Genomic DNA, 20,112 nt, shown 5'->3' on the forward strand with positions numbered 1-20,112 from the left:
TTGCTTTCCTGAGTAGTTTTTGTTTTGCAGGTATGCCATTGGTATTTCATACAAGTCAGCCCCAAAGCACGAGTGGATTGGGAAGAACTCTGCCTCCTGGGTGCTCTGCCGCTGTAACAACACGTGGGTGGTGCGACACAACAGCAAGGAAATCCCAATAGAGCCCGCACCTCACCTCCGCCGTGTTGGCATTTTGCTGGACTACGACAACGGTTCCCTTGCCTTTTATGATGCCTTGAACTCCCTGCACCTTTACACCTTTGACATTACATTTGGGCAGCCCGTGTGCCCCACATTCACTGTGTGGAATAAGTGTTTGACCATTATAACTGGCTTGCCTATCCCTGACCACTTAGACTCCTCTGAGCAGCTGGCATGACTGCTAAAAGCCAAAAGGTAGGAGGACGCATTTCCTGAGAGCAGGTGCCTGCAGGAGCTTGCCAGAGCTGGCAGACTGCCTGGCATCCCAGTTGTTGCTGTCGAGCCTGGACAGAAGTGAAAAGGGAAGAAACTCTCTTTTCTGAGTACTTTGTGCAGGACAAGAAGTGGCTTTAATAATACCTTAGAACTCTTTTTGCAGTTGCTTTTGTTTTGATTTGTATTTAGTATCTTACAGGAAGATTTATAAATTATTTATAAAAAGAAAAAAGGAAAAAAAAAAAAAAAAAAGAAAGAAAGAAAAAGAAAGAAAGTGAGAGAGAGAGAAAAGGGAAAGCCTGTTTTGGATACCTGGAAAATGACTTATTTGCTTTGCACATTGATGGTCCTATTCATTAAAGTTTCATCAGCCCCTTTACATTGTTTTATTTTACAGTGGATAAAAGCAGGAAATTGGAAGGATGGAAACTGTGCAGTGGACAAGTCAGTATACTGCTGGTTTTATTCATACCAATATTAGTGCTCTCATTACCGATCTTACTGAATGCAAGATCTCTTAATTTCTACTTTCCACATGGGAATGTGCAGACCAAATAGAATGAAAATAAACAAGCAAGGAATTGGAGCTAGACAACACAGCAAAAGAAGAAAGTTTAATTTACTTCTGTTCATGGTACATTATGTTCTCTGTTCATAAAACACATGTGGAGTATCTCCTAGAAATGTGAGTGTATAAATCATCTGGTGATTTATTTTATTGATGGCAACATTCCCGTCTGCCAGTGTTTCACTTTCATGTTTGGGAAACATTGTAGAATCACTGAAGATGTGAAAGACTGATACCATCTCTGAAAATCAGCAACACTGGAGGAGAGCAGCCAATCCAAGGTCTGACTGTAGACTAGTTTGATAAAGCACTGCATCATTTAAGGTTTGATTGTAATGGAAGATGTCATGGTTCTGATGGTAGACATGTGAATGCTTATTACTATTTTTACGAAGTTCAATACAGCAAGCCCAGCCAATAACTCAGAAGTGAGACATGAGCCACTTTACCATTGATTTTAAATTAAATACAAATGTTTCATTGTTGTACACTGTGTAGTATCTATAACAAAGCAAGGAAATCCGTTTTGCATGTGCTGTGTGGAGAAACACTACAGCTGGAGTTTGTTCATAATTATCATTGTCTTGGGTTGTTTGGGGAAGCACAGTTCTCTTTGTGAATGAGGAGTAAATATCAAATTTTCAGCAGCAGTAGGAATCTGCACAGGCAGGCCCTATGTTCATCTTGGTGATAGTGGATGAACTTCAATGAAGTCAACAGAGGTTGTACCTATTTAATCTCAAAGCTGAATCAGGTGCATTTTTTTCTCTTTCCTTTCTACAGAGTAGAAATCCTTTGTAACTACTACAATACTTATATAAAATGATCATTTTGGAAGATGCTTGAGGCATATGACAAATTTAAAAGAATGGTTTTCTTATGGTGTTTTGTTGTTACTATGCAAGGGGTGAAAATCTGCCTGTGTAGAAAGTTGAATACCAGCTTTAAAAATAGATTTTCTCTGTAATTACCATGCTTTAGGTGTCCTTTGAAATGGATGCCTTAATGCACTTTGTTCACTAATGGGTCCAGAATAAAATGGTCCCAAGCTCAGCTTCAGATTTTTTTTAAATACTGATTCTGCAGGTACAAAGCTGCACTACAGTTTGCCTTATGACGATATAGAAAACTTATGAGCAAGGTGATGAATACATACATGTCTACAGGGTTTATTTTTCCCTTTTCTAACAAAAAATAAATGTCTGTCCATATTCCTTTCATTTCACTTTACATGCTCTGCTAACTGGTGAATTAAATGGAGAAAAGAGTGACAGTACAGTGCTGGTACCATGGCTTTCTGATGCAGTAGTATCTCATGGTTCACAGGTAAGATTGGTGCAGAATTGACATAAATACCAGAAAATATGTACATACAGCGTACTACAGTGTTTATCTTTGTGTCTTTAGTAATAAATAAATGGATATGCTTAAAAATGAAAAAGTAAATTAATCCCCAAACATCGTGTTTTGTATCTGAATACATTGCTACCTCTACCAACTGGTGTACATTGCCCGGATAATCTGTCCTGGGATGTTTGGAAGGTAGCTGAGATGGCATGAAAATTATTATAATGAGCTGACAGGTGATGACTGATAAGAAGTAGTGATAAAAATGTACAGAAGGAAGGAAGTCTTAAAGTAGGATTTTTGCCAAGTTTCCATCCAACAGGAAAGGGTATATTGCCACTGTAAAAGTAGCAAAGCTGTGTACCTCCTTTTTTGCCAGAAATATTAACTCTAGAAGCTGATTTCAGTAGTGGACAAACTGAAAATACTGTTCAGTGTTTGGCCATACAATGTTAGCAGAGATTGAGCTGGAATTAATACCATGAATTTGGAAAGATCCCCAGTGATCTCACATATTTTCATCTTAAAATTAAATTGTGAGTTCAAAGACAGATCATTGTTTTGGTGAGAGGAAAAACAAATGGTCTGTAATCTACAGGCCTTGCTGTATCATTTATATTTCAATACAGAATACTTCATTTGGAGCTAAATCACATTGCTTCAGTACAGTATTAATTCAGTCAGTACATTATGTGTTTATATGTTTGTGTATATATATGTATGGGTATACACACACTAGTATATGTCCAAATATAGTGTAACGTGTGTATATACATACATACATGCACACTCAGCATGACAATATCTAGTCAGGTGCTCCTTTTTTGCTTGTTTCTTGAATTATTTCATATTCTGTATGGACTATGAGGAAACAAGTTCACTATGAATGGTATTCATCTGGACAATTTTTAACAAACAACATCTGTTCACTTTACAATACTTGATTCAATGCCTGATTAATCAATAAAAGCATCCATTCGAAACCATAGCTTCTGTGGTCTGTGGCATTTTGCATGGTCCATAGGAATCTATTGAAATCTGGGGGAATTGTGATCTTTGTGTAAAAGCAAAGCATGTTACTTTAACATAGAGTGCAGTCTTAGATGAAGGCTTTTCCCTGATTTTTCAAAGTTTTGTGACTAGAAATGAAGTAACATTTTATAATGTCATGTTTAACAAAGCCAGATTTTTGAGGAATAGAATTCTAAGATGCAAGCAATGAAAGTAATAGATAAAGCCTATATTGGTATAATCATTGTTCCAAGGTTATGTTTCAAAGCCAAGCTGTGATTAAGCAGAATTAGACTAAGCCATAGAACAGCCTCTTCAGAAAACAGTAGAATCATCTCAGAGTCATCTAAACTCTGGTCTGACTTGAGGTAATGGAATGGAAGGGGTCAAATTTTTTTTCGTTCTGAGGCCAGATAAAATTTTCCATATGTTAGGCTTCCAAGTGTTAATGCACATCTAACAGGGAAAAATCATTTAGGCTGTATGTTGTAAATTATTTAGTAGACTGTCTTTAGCCCATTGTAGTTTCCCAATGATGGCTTTCAGAGAGCAGGCAGGGAGCTGAAGATGTTGTGTTTTCTGGACATGAGTTTATTCTTTCTCTGTATTGGTTATCCTATTTCTCACTTTCCCCAGAGGAGAGACTCCTACTGAGCAGTGGGTCCCAAATATAAGAAGCATGAAATTCCCTCAGATATAGGTACACTATGAAAAGCTGGAAATGGGCAAATACAGATGAAAATGTATATACATTGTTCATTATAAGAGCAATGGCAGGTCACTGAATGGGAGTGTGCATCATAAGCGTTTTAACCCTGCCTCATAAGTGGGAAGACTGTATTCTCCTCACAATAGAAAACACAACAGGGCACTATTGACAGCTGAAGTGTCAGCTCTTTAACGAGTTCATTGTGAGATGGCCAGAATATATAGCACTATGAAGTACTATTTGCTATAGGAGATTTTTTGATAATTATTTGACATCAGACACAATATAAGTATTTCTTTCTTAATTATTCTGACAACGCAAATGTCTACTAATTCCCAGATTCTGCTGGTAGTTATAACAGCACAAATTCAAGATTACCCACCTACCAAAACAAAGGGAGAATTGCCAGTGGCTCTACCTGTACCACCAAAACTGAGATTATTGGCTTTAATTGGAAACTGTCTTCATTTTTGGTTTAGGAGCGAACCAGTGTAGGATCCACAGCAAGAGAAATTTCATGCTGTTCCATCACAGTTACTGGTCAGCACATACCTGGCCTGAAGGCCATGAGTGGGGCAGCCTGGGGAAAATAGTGGCTTATTTTACATCATCCAGCTGTATTTACTGTGTAACTAAACACCAGCTCCTTGAGGTCAGTCTATCTCCTTTCCCAAATGGTAGGTATCCCTAAAACAGTGCTCCCAAAGGTGAAAATCATGACTTTTCTGGTATTCCCACATCTGATCAGAATAATTATATGTTTATTCTGTCTGCAGTTCATACTATTCAGTGTCAAAATGTTTCCTCCTTGTGCATAACTGCCACACCTATGTGTTACACTAAAATCAAGCACAGTCTCTGGCCAGATTGACAGCCTTATGGTTTATTCTATCCCCTTGATCTTATATACTCTTGCAGGAGCACAGAGGTTTGTTTGTATCCCATAGACTGTCTTCTACAGCTCTTATGTCTGGCTCATTGAAATAGTGTCATTTCCATATATTTTGTCTGGTCATCTTTTGAAGGATGAAATGTAAATGTGACCAGGTTGACCAATCTATCTTCTCAATTATAGCTAGACCTTCAATGTCATTTTTATTGAGGTTGTTGAAGCTTTACTGCCAAATTGTGAGTTATTTGGCTCCTATATTTCATTTAATTTATAGTTTTTTGTTTTGTTTTGTTTTGTTTTTGTTGTTCCTTGGTAGATACTCAGGGGCCAGCAAGCTTTTTAAAATTTCAATCAGCAGAGAGATGTGTGAAAACATGGTGCCTCGTGTTTTCAAGCTGCTTTGTGCAATTTTTCACTTTGTGATCTTTAGGACTTTATCTCAACGATAATTAAAAGCATGCACAGGTTGCTTATGTACTGATGCACTGGCAAAATTCTCATAACACCATCTCTAATATCTTTTCACATGTTGATCTTTCCCAGAGTTGGAATGCATGTCCAGATATAGGAATGTAAGGTGCAGGGTTTGCTTTTTTTGTGTCATTAGGCTGATTGCACATTTAAAATTATGACCTTCAGCACACTGTTCTGAACTTCAGTCTTAATCTTTGTCTTTTCTACAGGGAGGAAAGCCCTGGTACTTCCAATAGCTGATAGTGGGTCTTCCAAGTTATACTGAGTTGTTTGTTTTTATTGTGCTTTTTGAACTGAAAGAAACTCTTTACATTTAAACCTTTGATTTAGCATTTGATTTTCATACTAAAAAGGTAAAAGACTAAAGAGCAGTGGTGCTAACAGTGGTGCAGTGTGAGTAAGACTTGATTTGGGCCATGAGGCATAAGGCATCTGTGTTCATTAATCTTGGTATAGATTTGAGAGTTATGGGATTGAATACATTCAGTGTTGAGGAAGCCCCAGTTTAGAAGCACAACAATGTATTGGGAAGGCATGAAGTCTTCTAGTTTTTTTATCCTCATTCTCCCACAATGTGAGTGACAGCGTCATAATTACTGCTGCCTGAGAGAGGCACAGAGTTAGCAAAAGAGAGAGTGCTGGGAGGGATCATTCAGAACGGCAGGGCAGCTGGAAACCTGCCACTGCTGCCTGCCCTCATGCCATCCTGCAGCTCTACAAAGCAAGTCTGTACCTATTCTGCCTTTTGATACAGCTCAGCCCCAATCTACATTCCCAAATGATAGAAGAAAAACAAACAAACAACAAGAAAACATCTTGCAATTATATGTTTGAAATCCTAACATGAATAAAAGCAGAAGGGCAGGGATGACAGCCCCAGGCTTTGATTCTCTTTTTATTCTACTTTTGTCCAGAGTTTTTACATATGTTGACTTCAAAAGAGATTTACATAAAGGTAGGTACAACCCCATGAATTTTCAGTTTCCAAGGGGTCAACAGCCGAGTAAAGCAGTAGCCTGTGTGCTAACAGCTCAGCATTCCTATTAAATCATATCTTTGTAGAAAGCACATTAACTGCTAGCAAAACTGCAGTTTCTCATGAGCTGTTTCCTAAGGCCAGCACAGGTGTGCTTTAAAATGTATGGTTCAATAACATTCTTCTTGGGTGAATTGTTTGGGCAACGCTTTGCTGTTTCCCCAAAGCAGAGTGGGAACAATTCTCTTAGCAGGTGCTGTGCTGCTTTTACAGAAAGATAGATAAGCTTTTATATAATTTTTCAACTTAAGACTATTGTTCTTGGCCTTCTTTTTAAAAATGAATAAGAAAACAAGTTTAGTAGCACACTTCCTTTAAGCTTTTGTCATAATTTATATAATTATTTGAATGCATGGAGATGTTTTTTTCACAAGGAATACCACCTAGTTTCTTTATAGTGTACACAGACATATAGTAATTAGGATTATTTCTGAAAATCCATGCATTCATAAAATAGCTTATAGTCTCCTTTAAAAGACTGCAAATGGAGGCTTTATGTTTTGCCTAATAGTCATTAAACTCAAAACAATTGAAAACAAAAGTTTTACATGGTTGGACCACTGAATTATTTTAAAATGAGAGCCATCTGCCACATAAGAGGATATTAAAGTTTTAACTAGCATTTTTATTAGTTTTTTTTCCCCTCGATTTGTTACGTGGGTAACAAATTATTCCCTTGAAAATATTCTTCTGCTATCTTTCCATTTCTTCTTTCTTTATGCTACTACTCTTATTTTCAGACATCAAAAGTTAGAGTAGCAAGAAGTGTGTGTGTAAGGGGGAATACCTTTATGTTTTAAAAAGTTGGATTTATTTTTAATTTCATTGAAAATTACCTTTTTCATGAAGCTTACAGAAAATTAAATGAAAGTAAAAATGTTACTGTACTATGTTATTGAAACAAGAATATTTTTTATGTAGAAGCTAAAGAAAGAATTCAGATAAGCCTTTCACTCTTCTACAAATGGAATTATTTTATTTCATTATATTTGGCTTAATAGTATTGCCCTCTAATTAAAGCAGTATTATGAAACCTGATTAAGGAGCACATCCAGAGGAATAGCATATTATTTTAGGATATCACTGTAACAAGTCCCCTTGAATAGCAATATATGTATATATATATTCAGCCTCATTAATATAAGCAAGTTTGGGTTTTGCTGTTTTTAAAATATATATATATATAATATTATAGTTATTATATATATAATTTATATATATATATATATATATATATATATATATATATATATATATATATTCTTTGTCCTCTCCAACAGCAGTTCCCAGACTAGAAAGATCCTTTTCTTTTGGGAAACACAGGGACTAATTCCTTTTGTAATTCAGAACAAGTCCTTCATATGGACTTGTCCTTCATATGGACTTCATGTGGACTGCCTTCGTATGGCAGGTATGAAGGTGCTCCTAGCACAGTGATAACATCTCCTATTGGCATGGGGCAATTTGGACTTTATTTCTGTCATCTCTGTGTGAGTAGTAGTTATGGACAAATTGAGAATAAAATGGGTTCATGTAAATTTGTAAGTGTGGGTAGAGGTGGAAAGATTCACGATTCATTCTCTGGTGAATCATAACGATTACAATCAGAGGTAGACCCAACCCAGAAATAGAAATGAGCAAATGGAGATTTATTTGTTAATAAAAGTGGTAACATATCTTTTTAATTTCTTCAGCTGATTGCCTTCTCTTTCATTCTGTTCATCACTTTACATCCAAATACTCATTGAACATCTGTAAAAATTAAGAGTTGAAAATGCTACCTTTTTCACACACACGCTATATATATATACATACATAAATCCAGAACTGTTAGGCTTTTGTCAAGATAACTTGAAAGCAAATTTTGCTGATGTGAAGTCAGTTGCTTATGGCAGAGGGTAAAAGTGAAGAATAAAATGAGACCTAGCTACTGAGTACTAGTGCAAACTGAGTTCAGGAAAGTGTAATTCTGTTCATAAACACAGCAAACATCAATTTTAATCAAAATTAATTTTGTGGGTAGGAAGAGAGAAACACAACTGGATTCAGCCTTGTCACATGCATGAATAATGATCAGTACAAATTATCACAACTGCTGAAACAATTGAAAAACAAGACTCTGCCCTTTTACTGTAAAATTAATAGTTTGGTTGTTTGTTTTTTTTTTTGTTTGTTTGTTTGTTTGCTTGTTTTTGTTTTCCTTTTTTCTTTTTTTGCTGGTCATAGCATTCCTGCATTGTATTTACATACATTTACATACATTTAGACAAACAGGAGGTAGTATTAAGAAAGTGCCCCAAGTAATGCTGTGAATTCTTACAAATGCAAGACCAATTGTAGAAATTAGGATAAATTTTTGAACGTTATACAAATGAACAATAGAAAAAATATTTATTAACAGTTTGTAATGCAAAAAACTCTACCCAAACCACATTTTCTTGTTACAATCTTGATAATGCCTTCCTGAATCCCTTCATGGAGAGTATGAAACAGGAACACTTTGTCTTTCTGCTGTTATGAAGTCAGTGCTTCATATTAGTATTACTTGGAAATCTCTCAGGATGAATATAGTAGGAACAAGTAACGAGTTCTCACCAAGCTTGGAACCTAAATAAACCATTAACCAGTTTCAAGGCTGAATTACTATCAAGTTATGAATGCTTTCATCTATTTTTAACTTTATAAGAAGCATGTAGAATTAAAAAATGTGACTGGTTTTATATAGACATTGGAATAGATGTCACTTTTTCCAGGTAAAAAACTGCTGTTTGATACAGTGACAGGAAAATATTTTTATGGATTTGGTATAAACCACCTGCACTTGTGTTGATTCTAATGCACAGAAATGTGTTTTCGCTTTAGGTCCTGAGAACCTTTCATCTGTGTAGGGAATTTAAATTTCTGCAAATCATGCAGAATGGTTGGTTGTTGTATGTGGGTTCAGCTTTCCTCAAATCATGCTTTGGGTTTCCCCAAATGTAGTAGGAGAGGCAAGCTAGATCCAAAAGGTCTCCAGCTCTAATCTTTCCCTGACCTCTGTCATGACAGGAACAGTGAGGCCACAGGCTAGTCTTGTCCCCACATCTACTATGGCAACAAAATTATGTTACAAAGCTTTACCCAGGCCCCTCTGGCAAAGGAACCTGAGGTTAAACTACCTCAACTAGCAAGATTCAGACATTTCTCCACTAGCTTCCCCATCTTCTGTTACAGATAGGAAATGCAGGTTCAAAGAGTAAATTTTAAGCACCATTTGTCCTCATAGGAAGGTTTGTGTCAGAAGGCTGAGATTATTTTTCCATGTTTCTGTAAGGACATGGAAAGTAGTCTCCTCCTGCCCCAGGTTCAATAGTGCTTGTGGGGCAGGTAGGCCTTGCAGTTCATTAGCTGAAGCTACAGATGATGGCTGAAGGGAGATGGGGTTCTTGTGTCTGTAAACATTTGTCTAGGTGTAGCATCAGGAAAGGTGAATAAGATTTTTGTGTAGAAGTCAATACTGGTATGAAAATAAATGCAGTCAGGCTAGGAACATAGTAGAAATTAGGTCCGTAGAAATCAAGGTTACTTCATAGGATAGCAGGAACCTCAAAGTTTCTGCTTTGTGAACTAGATTCGGTTTTCTTCAATATAAATGCCCAAATGTTAGTTGACTGGGCCTAAGTATATTTTCTAGACATCTTCTATAAGGAATGAGAAATGAATAGCATCTCCAGGAGTCTATTCATCCCAGATATTTTAGCATCTTAACTTGGAACAGGGAGAATCCAACCACATTACTGATCTTTCTTCATTGGTCTTCTAAGGAGTTAGAGACAGCTAGCATGCACTTAATGCCTGCTTTTTAGACAAAGAAAGACAGATCAAATGACTATCACTCTACAGTCTAATTTAGAAAATTAAATATTGACACTTTTGCAGTGTCAATTTATTTATTTATTTATATATATTTTTTTAAAGAAACCTGTTTTTTCAATAGAATACAGAAATATACAGACAACTTCTGACTTCAGAGGTAAGCAGGCAATTTTTCATTGGCCTAATCAAAGCCAGAGCTTTGCATCTTAAATATGGACAAGATGGAACATTGTAAGTCACATTCATATTACATGTGGACATCTCTCCTACCCAAAGACTCTTCAAGGCACTAAGCCTTTGTTTTTTCAAAGTAAGTTATTCGTAATAATTTTTACAGAAAATGGCCATCCAGGTAAACTCAATGAATGAAAATGCTTCTGTCTGACCACAGAACAAACCTTCTTACAGATTATGTATGCTTACATGCATTCTCTTGCATCATTCATATGCACAAGTATTTAAAACACTTAACTGGTTAGTTTAACCAATTGTCTCAAAATGCTATGTAATAATAGTTAACACTGTTCTTACATTGTCCTTAAAGTTTAATAGACATTGCCATTAGATGTTCTCTAGCATTTCCTGAATTCTTTAATCAACTACATGTAATTAACATCTTACTAAAACTAGAATATCTAGGTTCCAGTTAGCATGAGTACATTTTTCATTCCTCACAACAGTAAACATATATTGATATGCTAGACTGAGTACAAGTATCAAACATACACTACCTGTGCCAAATGTTGTTCTTGTTTGTTTGTTTGTTTGTTTTTGTGGAACCCCAGCACAATTCTTTTATAATGCAAAAAGCAGCCAACAACTATAAGTTAAAAGGAATGTGTAAGAGAAGTGCTGGTTCTTTAACATGCAAGTTGGATGCTGAGGTCAAAAGTGCTTATTCTACTATGTAAGTTATTTGCATCTTCTGTAAAGGAAACAGAGCTGGTTTTCTGAAGGATAACTGAGACTCCTTTTGATATTCATGGCAGATTGTTTTGGATGGCTACCTTCCAGAAAATCTTAATGGGGAGAGAAAAATATTCTGTGGATGAATGTAAATATCCCTTTTTCCAGGGTTTTACCCTAGACTCACCTCTCTAAACTGTACACTCTTCTTTCAGAGGTTTCTTTTCATCTGTTTCTAAACAGCATGAGTATTTATCTATAATGATGCTGTGGTGAGGAATGATCCATCCTTCAGGTTAACAGAGTGCACTGTTGAAAAAGTCCTTCACATGCAAAATATTGCTAACTGCTTGTTCTTCATAAAAGGGAAGGAAATGACTCACACTGGAGAAATGTTATAGTGAAGACTGTTTACACTTCATGCTGATAGAAAAAAAAAAAAAAAAAGAAGTTCAAATAAAAGATGAGAGTTTCTGTAGAAAAGATTTTCTGATGGGAAAAGAGTTAGTGCTCCAGGAAAGTTAACTAAGGGAAACTGTCAGAAAAACACCTGAACCAGGCAAATACTTTGGAAAAGGGTTGGCAAACAAGAATTTAATGGAGTTCAAGTCATAAGGAAAAGTGGAATATGGGCAGCACTGAGGCAGTCTGGGATGCATTGGAGGGATGAGTCTGTGGATTCCTATTTGCAAGGATTGTCAGAATGGCCTGTGAAACTGGACTGGAAAGGCACACCGAGGCTGTCCTGCCTAGGGGTTTCAGAGTCAGGAAAAACAGCAGAAAATAATGGAACTGAAGTACAAACGAAGTAAAAAGGAATTGGGAACATATTCTTTTCCTTTTCTACTCATTAAAAATAAATTTGAAATATCCATTACAGCATGAAAACTTTTTGTAAAACAACACTCTTCTCCTTACCTTTGTGGTATGTAACATCAACGGTTATTGAAATGGTGAAAGCTTTCAGACTGTAACTTATTTCCACAGATTGTGGCAACTTGCTTCACTACTGTTGTTAGTTTTTACCATTTGAAGAAAATATTTTTTTTATGTCTGCTGCCTAAAAGTCAATCTATGATCCTAATTCACATGCAAGTAAGGCCTTACCTCAATAAGTATTTCTCAACATAATTGTGGAATCAATGTTATCTTCTTGAAAACCCTGAGTCCTTCCAATAACATGGTGGGAAAACAAAGCAACTTTTTTCTGGCTCTAGCTGACCCTACCCAGGTTTCTGGTAAATGATGTCACTAGGCGGGTACAGTGTCTCTGTGAGGTCCCTAGGCGCAGGAGCTTGTTGTGTTGATATAGCAGAAGTAGTACTAATTTGACTTTTACACAAAAGCAGGTACTACTGAAGTGGTTAAGAGCACTGCTGGATGGTTTTGTGCTAAGCTGTTGGAATGGAATGTGGTGAAGGTGGTGAGGATGTTTGATACTGGATGACAAGGACGTTTTGCCAAGACTTAAGGGTCACTATTGAGAATATTAATAAAATGTAACCACAGTCACTGTAATACAGAAAGATTTTGACAAAATCTTTGTAAGGTTATTGTGCTCCAAGTGATGTTAAAATATAGAATTTATGTAAGTGTAAATGAACTGAAGTTTAGCTATTGGAATAAAAATCTGCAGATGCATTGTGGGATATGTATAAATGAATGTGTAACCTAGATGATATGGGTTATAAAAGATGGTACTTTGACCATCTGTCAGTGATTTTCTTTTACTCAGCTAAGGAAATTGTGGATATGAAAAGAAATAACAATTTATTAGCAAGTTTTTGGATTGTAAGAATGTGTTTTGATTTTTTGTAATAAAGAATGTTAACTCTACGTCTCATTTCTGCTAAAGTAAACCTTTGATTTTCAGTAATAATTTTAGTTTGGGCAGAATTAAGCTTAGCAAAAGTAAGAGTGGTAATTAAACCTTATGTGATCTCAGTTTAAGATAATGGTCAACATACTAGCAATTTGTTCATGAATCACAGCCTCACTAAGGAATTCCGATTGACAGGGAATCATAGGGTATATATGGCTGGAGGCAGTTTTCCAGAAATCCATCCCAGTACTAGCCTTGAGAAAAACAGTGAAAGCTACAATGTGTGAAAACATCAGGTCAACACATGGGTGGGTTTGCCTGTTTTTTTGTTTGTTTGCTTTGTGTGTGTGTGTATGTTTTTTATGACCCAGGATAACAACCTTCATGCCAAGAGGAAAGGAAGGGCTCCCAGCCATAGATCAAGATCACATTAGATCAAGGTGAATACGTGAAACCCAGCCACTTTTCCTTGCTCACACAAGCTTTCTGTCCTACATAACTTCACAGGAACTAAAACATTACTAAAACAAAATTAAATTATGGTATAGAACTGTTAAAGAGTAATAACAGCAAAGCTAAATTTGGAGGTGTGTACCAGCTAGGCGGAGAACAGACACAGGGTTTACTAAGAGTAATGAGGTGTGGACAAGATGAGTAAAGCAAAGTTCTGAGTGTTTTTTTCTCTCTCTCTGAATTGACATAGTTTTGGGAATGTACAAGAGTCAGAAATTCCAGCCAGGAGTAAAAGACAATGCTTAATTTCACTTTTGGCTGAAAGACAGCTTTCCATCACATTCCTGCAGCCTTGCCTCAGAGATACCTTATCTAAACTTGCTCAGAATAGCATACTGAGCTCCTGCTAGAGAATTGCACCTATTTAGTCACCTTTAATTATATAAAAAATGAAAATAGTATAAAGTATATGAGCCAACTAAAATACAAGATTTATAAACTGTACACTTTTTTCCTGGCAGAGGCATGACATGACACATAGTTAGTAGTTCTTTGAATTAACATGCTTTATAATCATTTTAGTCATGGGAAACTCGACGAAGTCAGTGTGCTTGCAACTATTCCAGTCTTGTGTTGGTCTCCTATCAGTTCTTCCAGGCAGGACTAGGCCAGGCCCAAGTGGTAATACCAAATACATCCTTTGCATTCTCAAAGTATATGCTGAACCCCTTTATGGTGTTGTGGCATATCAGCACAAATGCAGTGTTAGCCAGATCACTCATGGACCTACTGAATGACCTTAGTAGAAGCTAATGTAGACACCAAGAGCAATGGACATCCAAATACAGAAATGTTTCACTTGCTGTACTTGAAGATAAACATCACATCACCTGCAGGGTTTCTTTCTTTTTTTTTCTCTTTCTCTCTCTCCCAGTCAAAATTCCCCCATTGCTTCTGTCTTTCCCATTGACCATGTTTTTCAAGATTTATCATCATTCATATTGCTCCCTTGCAGAGTTTTTTCAACCTATCCAAGCTGCTATTATTAAAAAGACTGTGCCGAAAACTGGATAGAAAATTCAGTGTAAGACTTTAGCAACTATTTGAAGAGCAGAAGGATAAAAGCAATCATCTTTCAGAGGTACCACCAGTTTTCAAATCCCAATGTGGTGCTTGCATTTCTCATAACACCATGGCAATATTGAATAACATACCCATCACAACCAATACAACCCCTGTAGACTCTTCTGGAGAGCTACCTTCACTCTGTCTTCACCCTGTCAGAAACATGTCTGCTTTTAATCCCACCTTGTTGGTATCATGTTTGTTCTTAATCTTATGCTGCAATGAATTTAAAGTCTAGCTTTGTGTCAGCTGCAAATGTAATAAATATGTCTTCTGTTCTCTTCTTTGGGGTGACTGGGAACTAAACGAGTTCTGTTCAGCCTGAGACAGACCCTCCCTTCCTCTGAGAAGTACCTTTCCGTGCCAATATTTTGACAATGAACTTAATTATAAATATTCTCTGAGCAGAGTTTTTCTAACTGCTCTTATACCCACTTGTGGTAGTTTCAGTCTGATAACATCTCCTTTTTTTTTTTTTCTAAGTATTGTCATATGAGACAGTGCCAAAAGCTTCACTGAGTACTATGTGACAAGTATGTGCCTCTTGTCTCCTCCCAGATCTGGTTACCCTACAGCAGAAGGAAATAGGATTTGTCAGGTATGTTTGCTCTTGAAAAATACATGCTAGCTTTTATTCAGATTAAGTTATTTTTGAGGTCTTACCAATTTATATTACAAGAGCAGGCACATAAAGATCTGACAATGGTATTTTTTCTACAAAATTGATTCTCTTTCCAAAAACAACCAAATACCTTCTTCAGATAAATTTATGCACAGAATAAAACAAAACAAAGTATATCAGAGCAGCTGAAAGATACTCTGTGAGATGTTTGGTTCAAAATGAAGACATCCAAATGACAACATATAAGTGACTAGTACCTAGGTATAGGCATCTAGTGCTTCTTGAGATGCCCCAGGGCATGGGAGACATATACATGGGCTGGCAGATATGCCACAGGATCTAGGGGACAGCTTCTCCAAAACAGCAAACAAGGTATTCTAGCCACATAAAATGGTCCATAGTTAACAACTAGGTCATTCCTTAGTTGACCTAAATTAATTGACCTTAATTTTGTCATTTTAAATCTCTAATGGAATCTCTGTTCATTTTGTTTTATGTTACTGTTGAACCTTGATTCCCTGTTTTTAGTAGGCCTTCTTGGGCATATCAGCTTGTCATCCTGAGGCTTAGGCTAAAAGGGAAAACAAAAACCAAAATAAACAAAAGAAAAAAAAAAAAACACACTTCTGTCTATTTCCTGCCCTTTTAGAATACAGTTATTTTTATGTAGGATAGGAAGGAGGAAGGGTATCTTTCCACTTTGCTATATCCTCCTCATAACAGAATTATCAGTAACTCTATTTAACTGCCTTTGTGTCAGTAATTACAATGAGCCAGAAACCATTCCCAGCACTGCTACTTGCATTTGAATTACTGGTGTTCTCTCAAGTTCTGAAAAAAGTCTGGAGGCAAAGAAAGGGGATTCATGTACTGGTCTGACTTCAGAAATGTCCTTGGTGGATACAATAAGTCACTAGCCTAATCCGGAAAGAAAAGAGATCATATGAAAAAATACATATATATTCTCATAGTATTGGGAATCAGAATAGCACTGTGATGCAAATGGAGAATCAGAAAGGAATATATATATAAGGAAAAAGAAGGAGTCAAGTGAAGTTATTTTTACTTGCACAGAAGAAGCTAACAGGCGCCCTCATATTTCCAGTATGATTAACAGAAGGCACGAATTCCTCCATCTACATCATATGATTTATTCTTTTAGGCACAGATCTCTTTGCTCTCAGAAGCAAAGGAGCCACTTACTGCAGTGGCTTGAATTGCACATGGGTTCTGTGTTGGCTCTGTGCTGCTTTCCTCCACACATGTTGCAGAGGGGTAGATGGATTCACATCTGCTGGAAGACAAGGCTCTCTGCCTGGAAAAGGGAAAGGGTTATTTCTGCAGTCCTAACAAGGGCCAAATAACTGTTCAGGTGCAGCTGCCAGATCCCTGGCTGGCTGGCTCTCCCATCTGCCTACTGCCTAGGGAACCTGGGGCACACTCATCTTCTGCAGTAGTCCCCTCCACTCCAGCAGGCTCCTGCTGACCTCCATACCCTTGATGGGTATCATGGTTCAGAGCTTGTTGTCTATGTGCCATACACACGTGGGGATGAAAATTAATCATGGCAGCACGTTGCTTTCAGTATTAACAGGGAGACCATCTGTACGGCAAGGACCCATTACACACATAATTATATTCTCTTTTAGGTATGTCCACTTTGGCAAATGCCCACTTTTCAAGCTGGCCATATACAAGCCAGTTGTGGTCTGGAAGCTGCAGAGCTGTGTTAACATTGGACTTTCCCATGTTGACGTAGGAAAAGTGAGAGTGAGTTGCTCTGCTGTGACATAAGTCTCATGCTAGCAGAGCTGTAAACTTTCCAGCTGAGGCACGCTCACAGATGGTGTTCTCAGAGCATGCGCCTTCTCTACCCATACGCGCATCTGTGCGTCAACCAATTAACATCTCATCCATCTTTGTAAGTGAAATACAAGCTAAGTTTTCATCAAATGGAAACAAAATCATTTTAAAGTGTCCTAGCAACAAGAGTTAGCAACTTTGTTTCTTTAAAAAAAAAAAAAATTTGCAGCCTCACATATTTTCCAGAGATATATCAACTAATTTAATCCAAATTCTTGTGCAATAATCATGTCTTTTCTGTGTTTAAAAAAGGAAAGGAGAGGAGAGGAGAGGAGAGGAGAGGAGAGGAGAGGAGAGGAGAGGAGAGGAGAGGAGAGGAGAGGAGAGGAGAGGAGAGGAGAGGAGAGGAGAGGAGAGGAGAGGAGAGGAGAGGAGAGGAGAGGAGAGGAGAGGAGAGGAGAGGAGAGGAGAGGAGAGGAGAGGAGAGGAGAGGAGAGGAGAGGAGAGGAGAGGAGAGGAGAGGAGAGGAGAGGAGAGGAGAGGAGAGGAGAGGAGAGGAGAGGAGAGGAGAGGAGAGGAGAGGAGAGGAGAGGAGAGGAGAGGAGAGGAGAGGAGAGGAGAGGAGAGGAGAGGAGAGGAGAGGAGAGGAGAGGAGAGGAGAGGAGAGGAGAGGAGAGGAGAGGAGAGGAGAGGAGAGGAGAGGAGAGGAGAGGAGAGGAGAGGAGAGGAGAGGAGAGGAGAGGAGAGGAGAGGAGAGGAGAGGAGAGGAAAGGAGAGGAAAGGAGAGGAAAGGAGAGGAAAGGAAAGGAAAGGAAAGGAAAGGAAAGGAAAGGAAAGGAAAGGAAAGGAAAGGAAAGGAAAGGAAAGGAAAGGAAAGGAAAGGAAAGGAAAGGAAAGGAAAGGAAAGGAAAGGAAAGGAAAGGAAAGGAAAGGAAAGGAAAGGAAAGGAAAGGAAAGGAAAGGAAAGGAAAGGAAAGGAAAGGAAAGGAAAGGAAAGGAAAGGAAAGGAAAGGAAAGGAAAGGAAAGGAAAGGAAAGGAAAGGAAAGGAAAGGAAAGGAAAGGAAAGAAAAGAAAAGAAAAGAAAAGAAAAGAAAAGAAAAGAAAAGAAAAGAAAAGAAAAGAAAAGAAAAGAAAAGAAAAGAAAAGAAAAGAAAAGAAAAGAAAAGAAAAGAAAAGAAAAGAAAAGAAAAAAGGCAAGGCCATCAGAATAGAAAAACTCAAAAAAAAAATGAAAAAAATGTATTCACAGAGTTTACAAAATGATCCAACTTTTTTTCAGGACCAATTTTAATTAAGTATTAAAAAAATAAAAATAAATAAATAATTAAATAAATAAAACATGTGTTCCAGTTACAAAGAATCTCACCATTTTACCTGGGAAGCTATTTGAATTGCATGTCTCCTCTTCTCAGTGTCCCCAGATAAGCTGCTCTCAGCCTTTCCAAGTTGAACACTTAGCACCCTTCAAAGCACTCAGTAGCAAGCCTCATCTTCAGCTTTCTGTGGAGTACTGAGTAGGATGAATTATGTCTCATAGGAGGAGCAGGTACTTTCGGTACCTTGATGAGGGTCTTACACTATTTAAGGAATGGTTTTATCCCAGTCTACTTGTGCATCAGTGGATAGCTTCAGTAAATTCATGTTTGTATATTCACGCTATATATTACTTGCCCTTAATATTTTGTATAAGTAGCTGAACGTTTAGTGCGGACAGCTGCTAGTGAGGGTCAGGCAGGTACACCACACAGTGCCTACTCTGGGTCTGGCTCCATTGGAGAGCATCAGCATAGCTGTGACCCCCTCTATGGGGAATCATTAAATGAGGCATCTTTCACCATGTGCAAAGACTTGAGAGTACACAGCAAATATTTCTTGGCTAATTAGTGCTAATAGGCTCATCACTCATGGATGAGGCTGTGCTAGCCCTGCAACCATCAGGCAGGCAGGGAAGTGCCATCCCCATCGCGTGGTCTGTTGCTGAATCACCATCTTCAGGATTTGCCGTCTTCTGCCTCCCTAAATTCCCCCACGCAGGTTTTACAGCCTTCACTACACCATTTCTCCCTCGACCCCTGGACTACCCATTACAGGCTTTTGTCTTTGTTTTTACTATTCTTCCACAGGGGTAGTGCTAAGCCCCAGTGGAAGAGCCAGCCCTGGGGCCATATCGCTGCCCTGGCAGGCTCCCCTGCTCTTGGCATGAAAACTTCATTTCCACCAGTTATTTACACCAGCACCTTCCAATGTGAGTGTGTCTTCTATGTAGGAGCCTATCTCAATGTAGCCTTGAAGATTTCATCCAGCAGAGAATTCTCATATTGAAATTTTTCCAGCAATTGATGTAACAGAATTATGGTTTAAAATAAAATTTAAAAAGATAAAATAATAAAATAAATGAAATGAAATGAAATTAAAATAAAATAAAATAAAATAAAATAAAATAAAATAAAATAAAATAAAATAAAATAAAATAAAATAAAATAAAATAAAATAAAATAAAAAATCTTACCTTAATTACATTTTTAATGAGTCTGGTTTCAGCTGCAAATGAAAGGATTTTAGGATATTTTAACTAACATTTTAGGATGTTTTAACAAACCAGAAATCCCTTTTTGGGCAATAGCAATAACTGAAATGATGGAAGTGGAATATTTCTTAGACATTTCATTGGCATTTTACGTATGAGTTTTTATAAAAGGAAAAAGAAGTTTTAGTGGGAAAATTATCTTTTTCCCCTCCTGTTTAAATCATCAGAAGGTTCAATAAACAGAGGAGCACCTCTCTCTGCTTGTCATAGTCTCAACTTTAATCTCAGCTGTAAAAAGCCAGTCCATTGTCAAGACTTAAAAACCTCTACTGTGAAAGGGAAATATAATAACCTTTGCTGCATATACACCAGGTGTTGTTCCCTAACAAGCACTACTGATAGAGTGATGTTTCATCTTTGACAGTAATATATAACATGTATTAAATTGCAATAAAAACACTTTCCAGACACAGTATCTTCCAGGATTATAAATTCTATGGACAAACCATATGATTCTATACAACGGTATTGAGTATCGAATAGT

General features: G+C 37.3%; 1 protein-coding gene across 9 annotated transcripts in view; it reads left to right on the forward strand.

The window, feature by feature from the left end:
• Positions 1–13,051, forward strand: part of MID1 (midline 1) — a 247,705-nt gene extending 234,654 nt beyond the window's left edge. For all 9 annotated transcript variants that reach the window (XM_038173018.2, XM_038173019.2, XM_038173021.2 and 6 more), the window contains exon 10: positions 31–13,051. In XM_038173018.2, coding sequence (XP_038028946.2) covers positions 31–379 — 349 coding nt within the window. In that variant the 3' untranslated portion in view covers positions 380–13,051. The remainder of the gene's footprint in view (positions 1–30) is intronic.
• The last annotated feature ends 7,061 nt before the right edge of the window (positions 13,052–20,112 follow it).

Source organism: Anas platyrhynchos, chromosome 1 (assembly GCF_047663525.1).
Source record: "Anas platyrhynchos isolate ZD024472 breed Pekin duck chromosome 1, IASCAAS_PekinDuck_T2T, whole genome shotgun sequence".
Classification (NCBI taxonomy): Eukaryota; Metazoa; Chordata; class Aves; order Anseriformes; family Anatidae; genus Anas; species Anas platyrhynchos.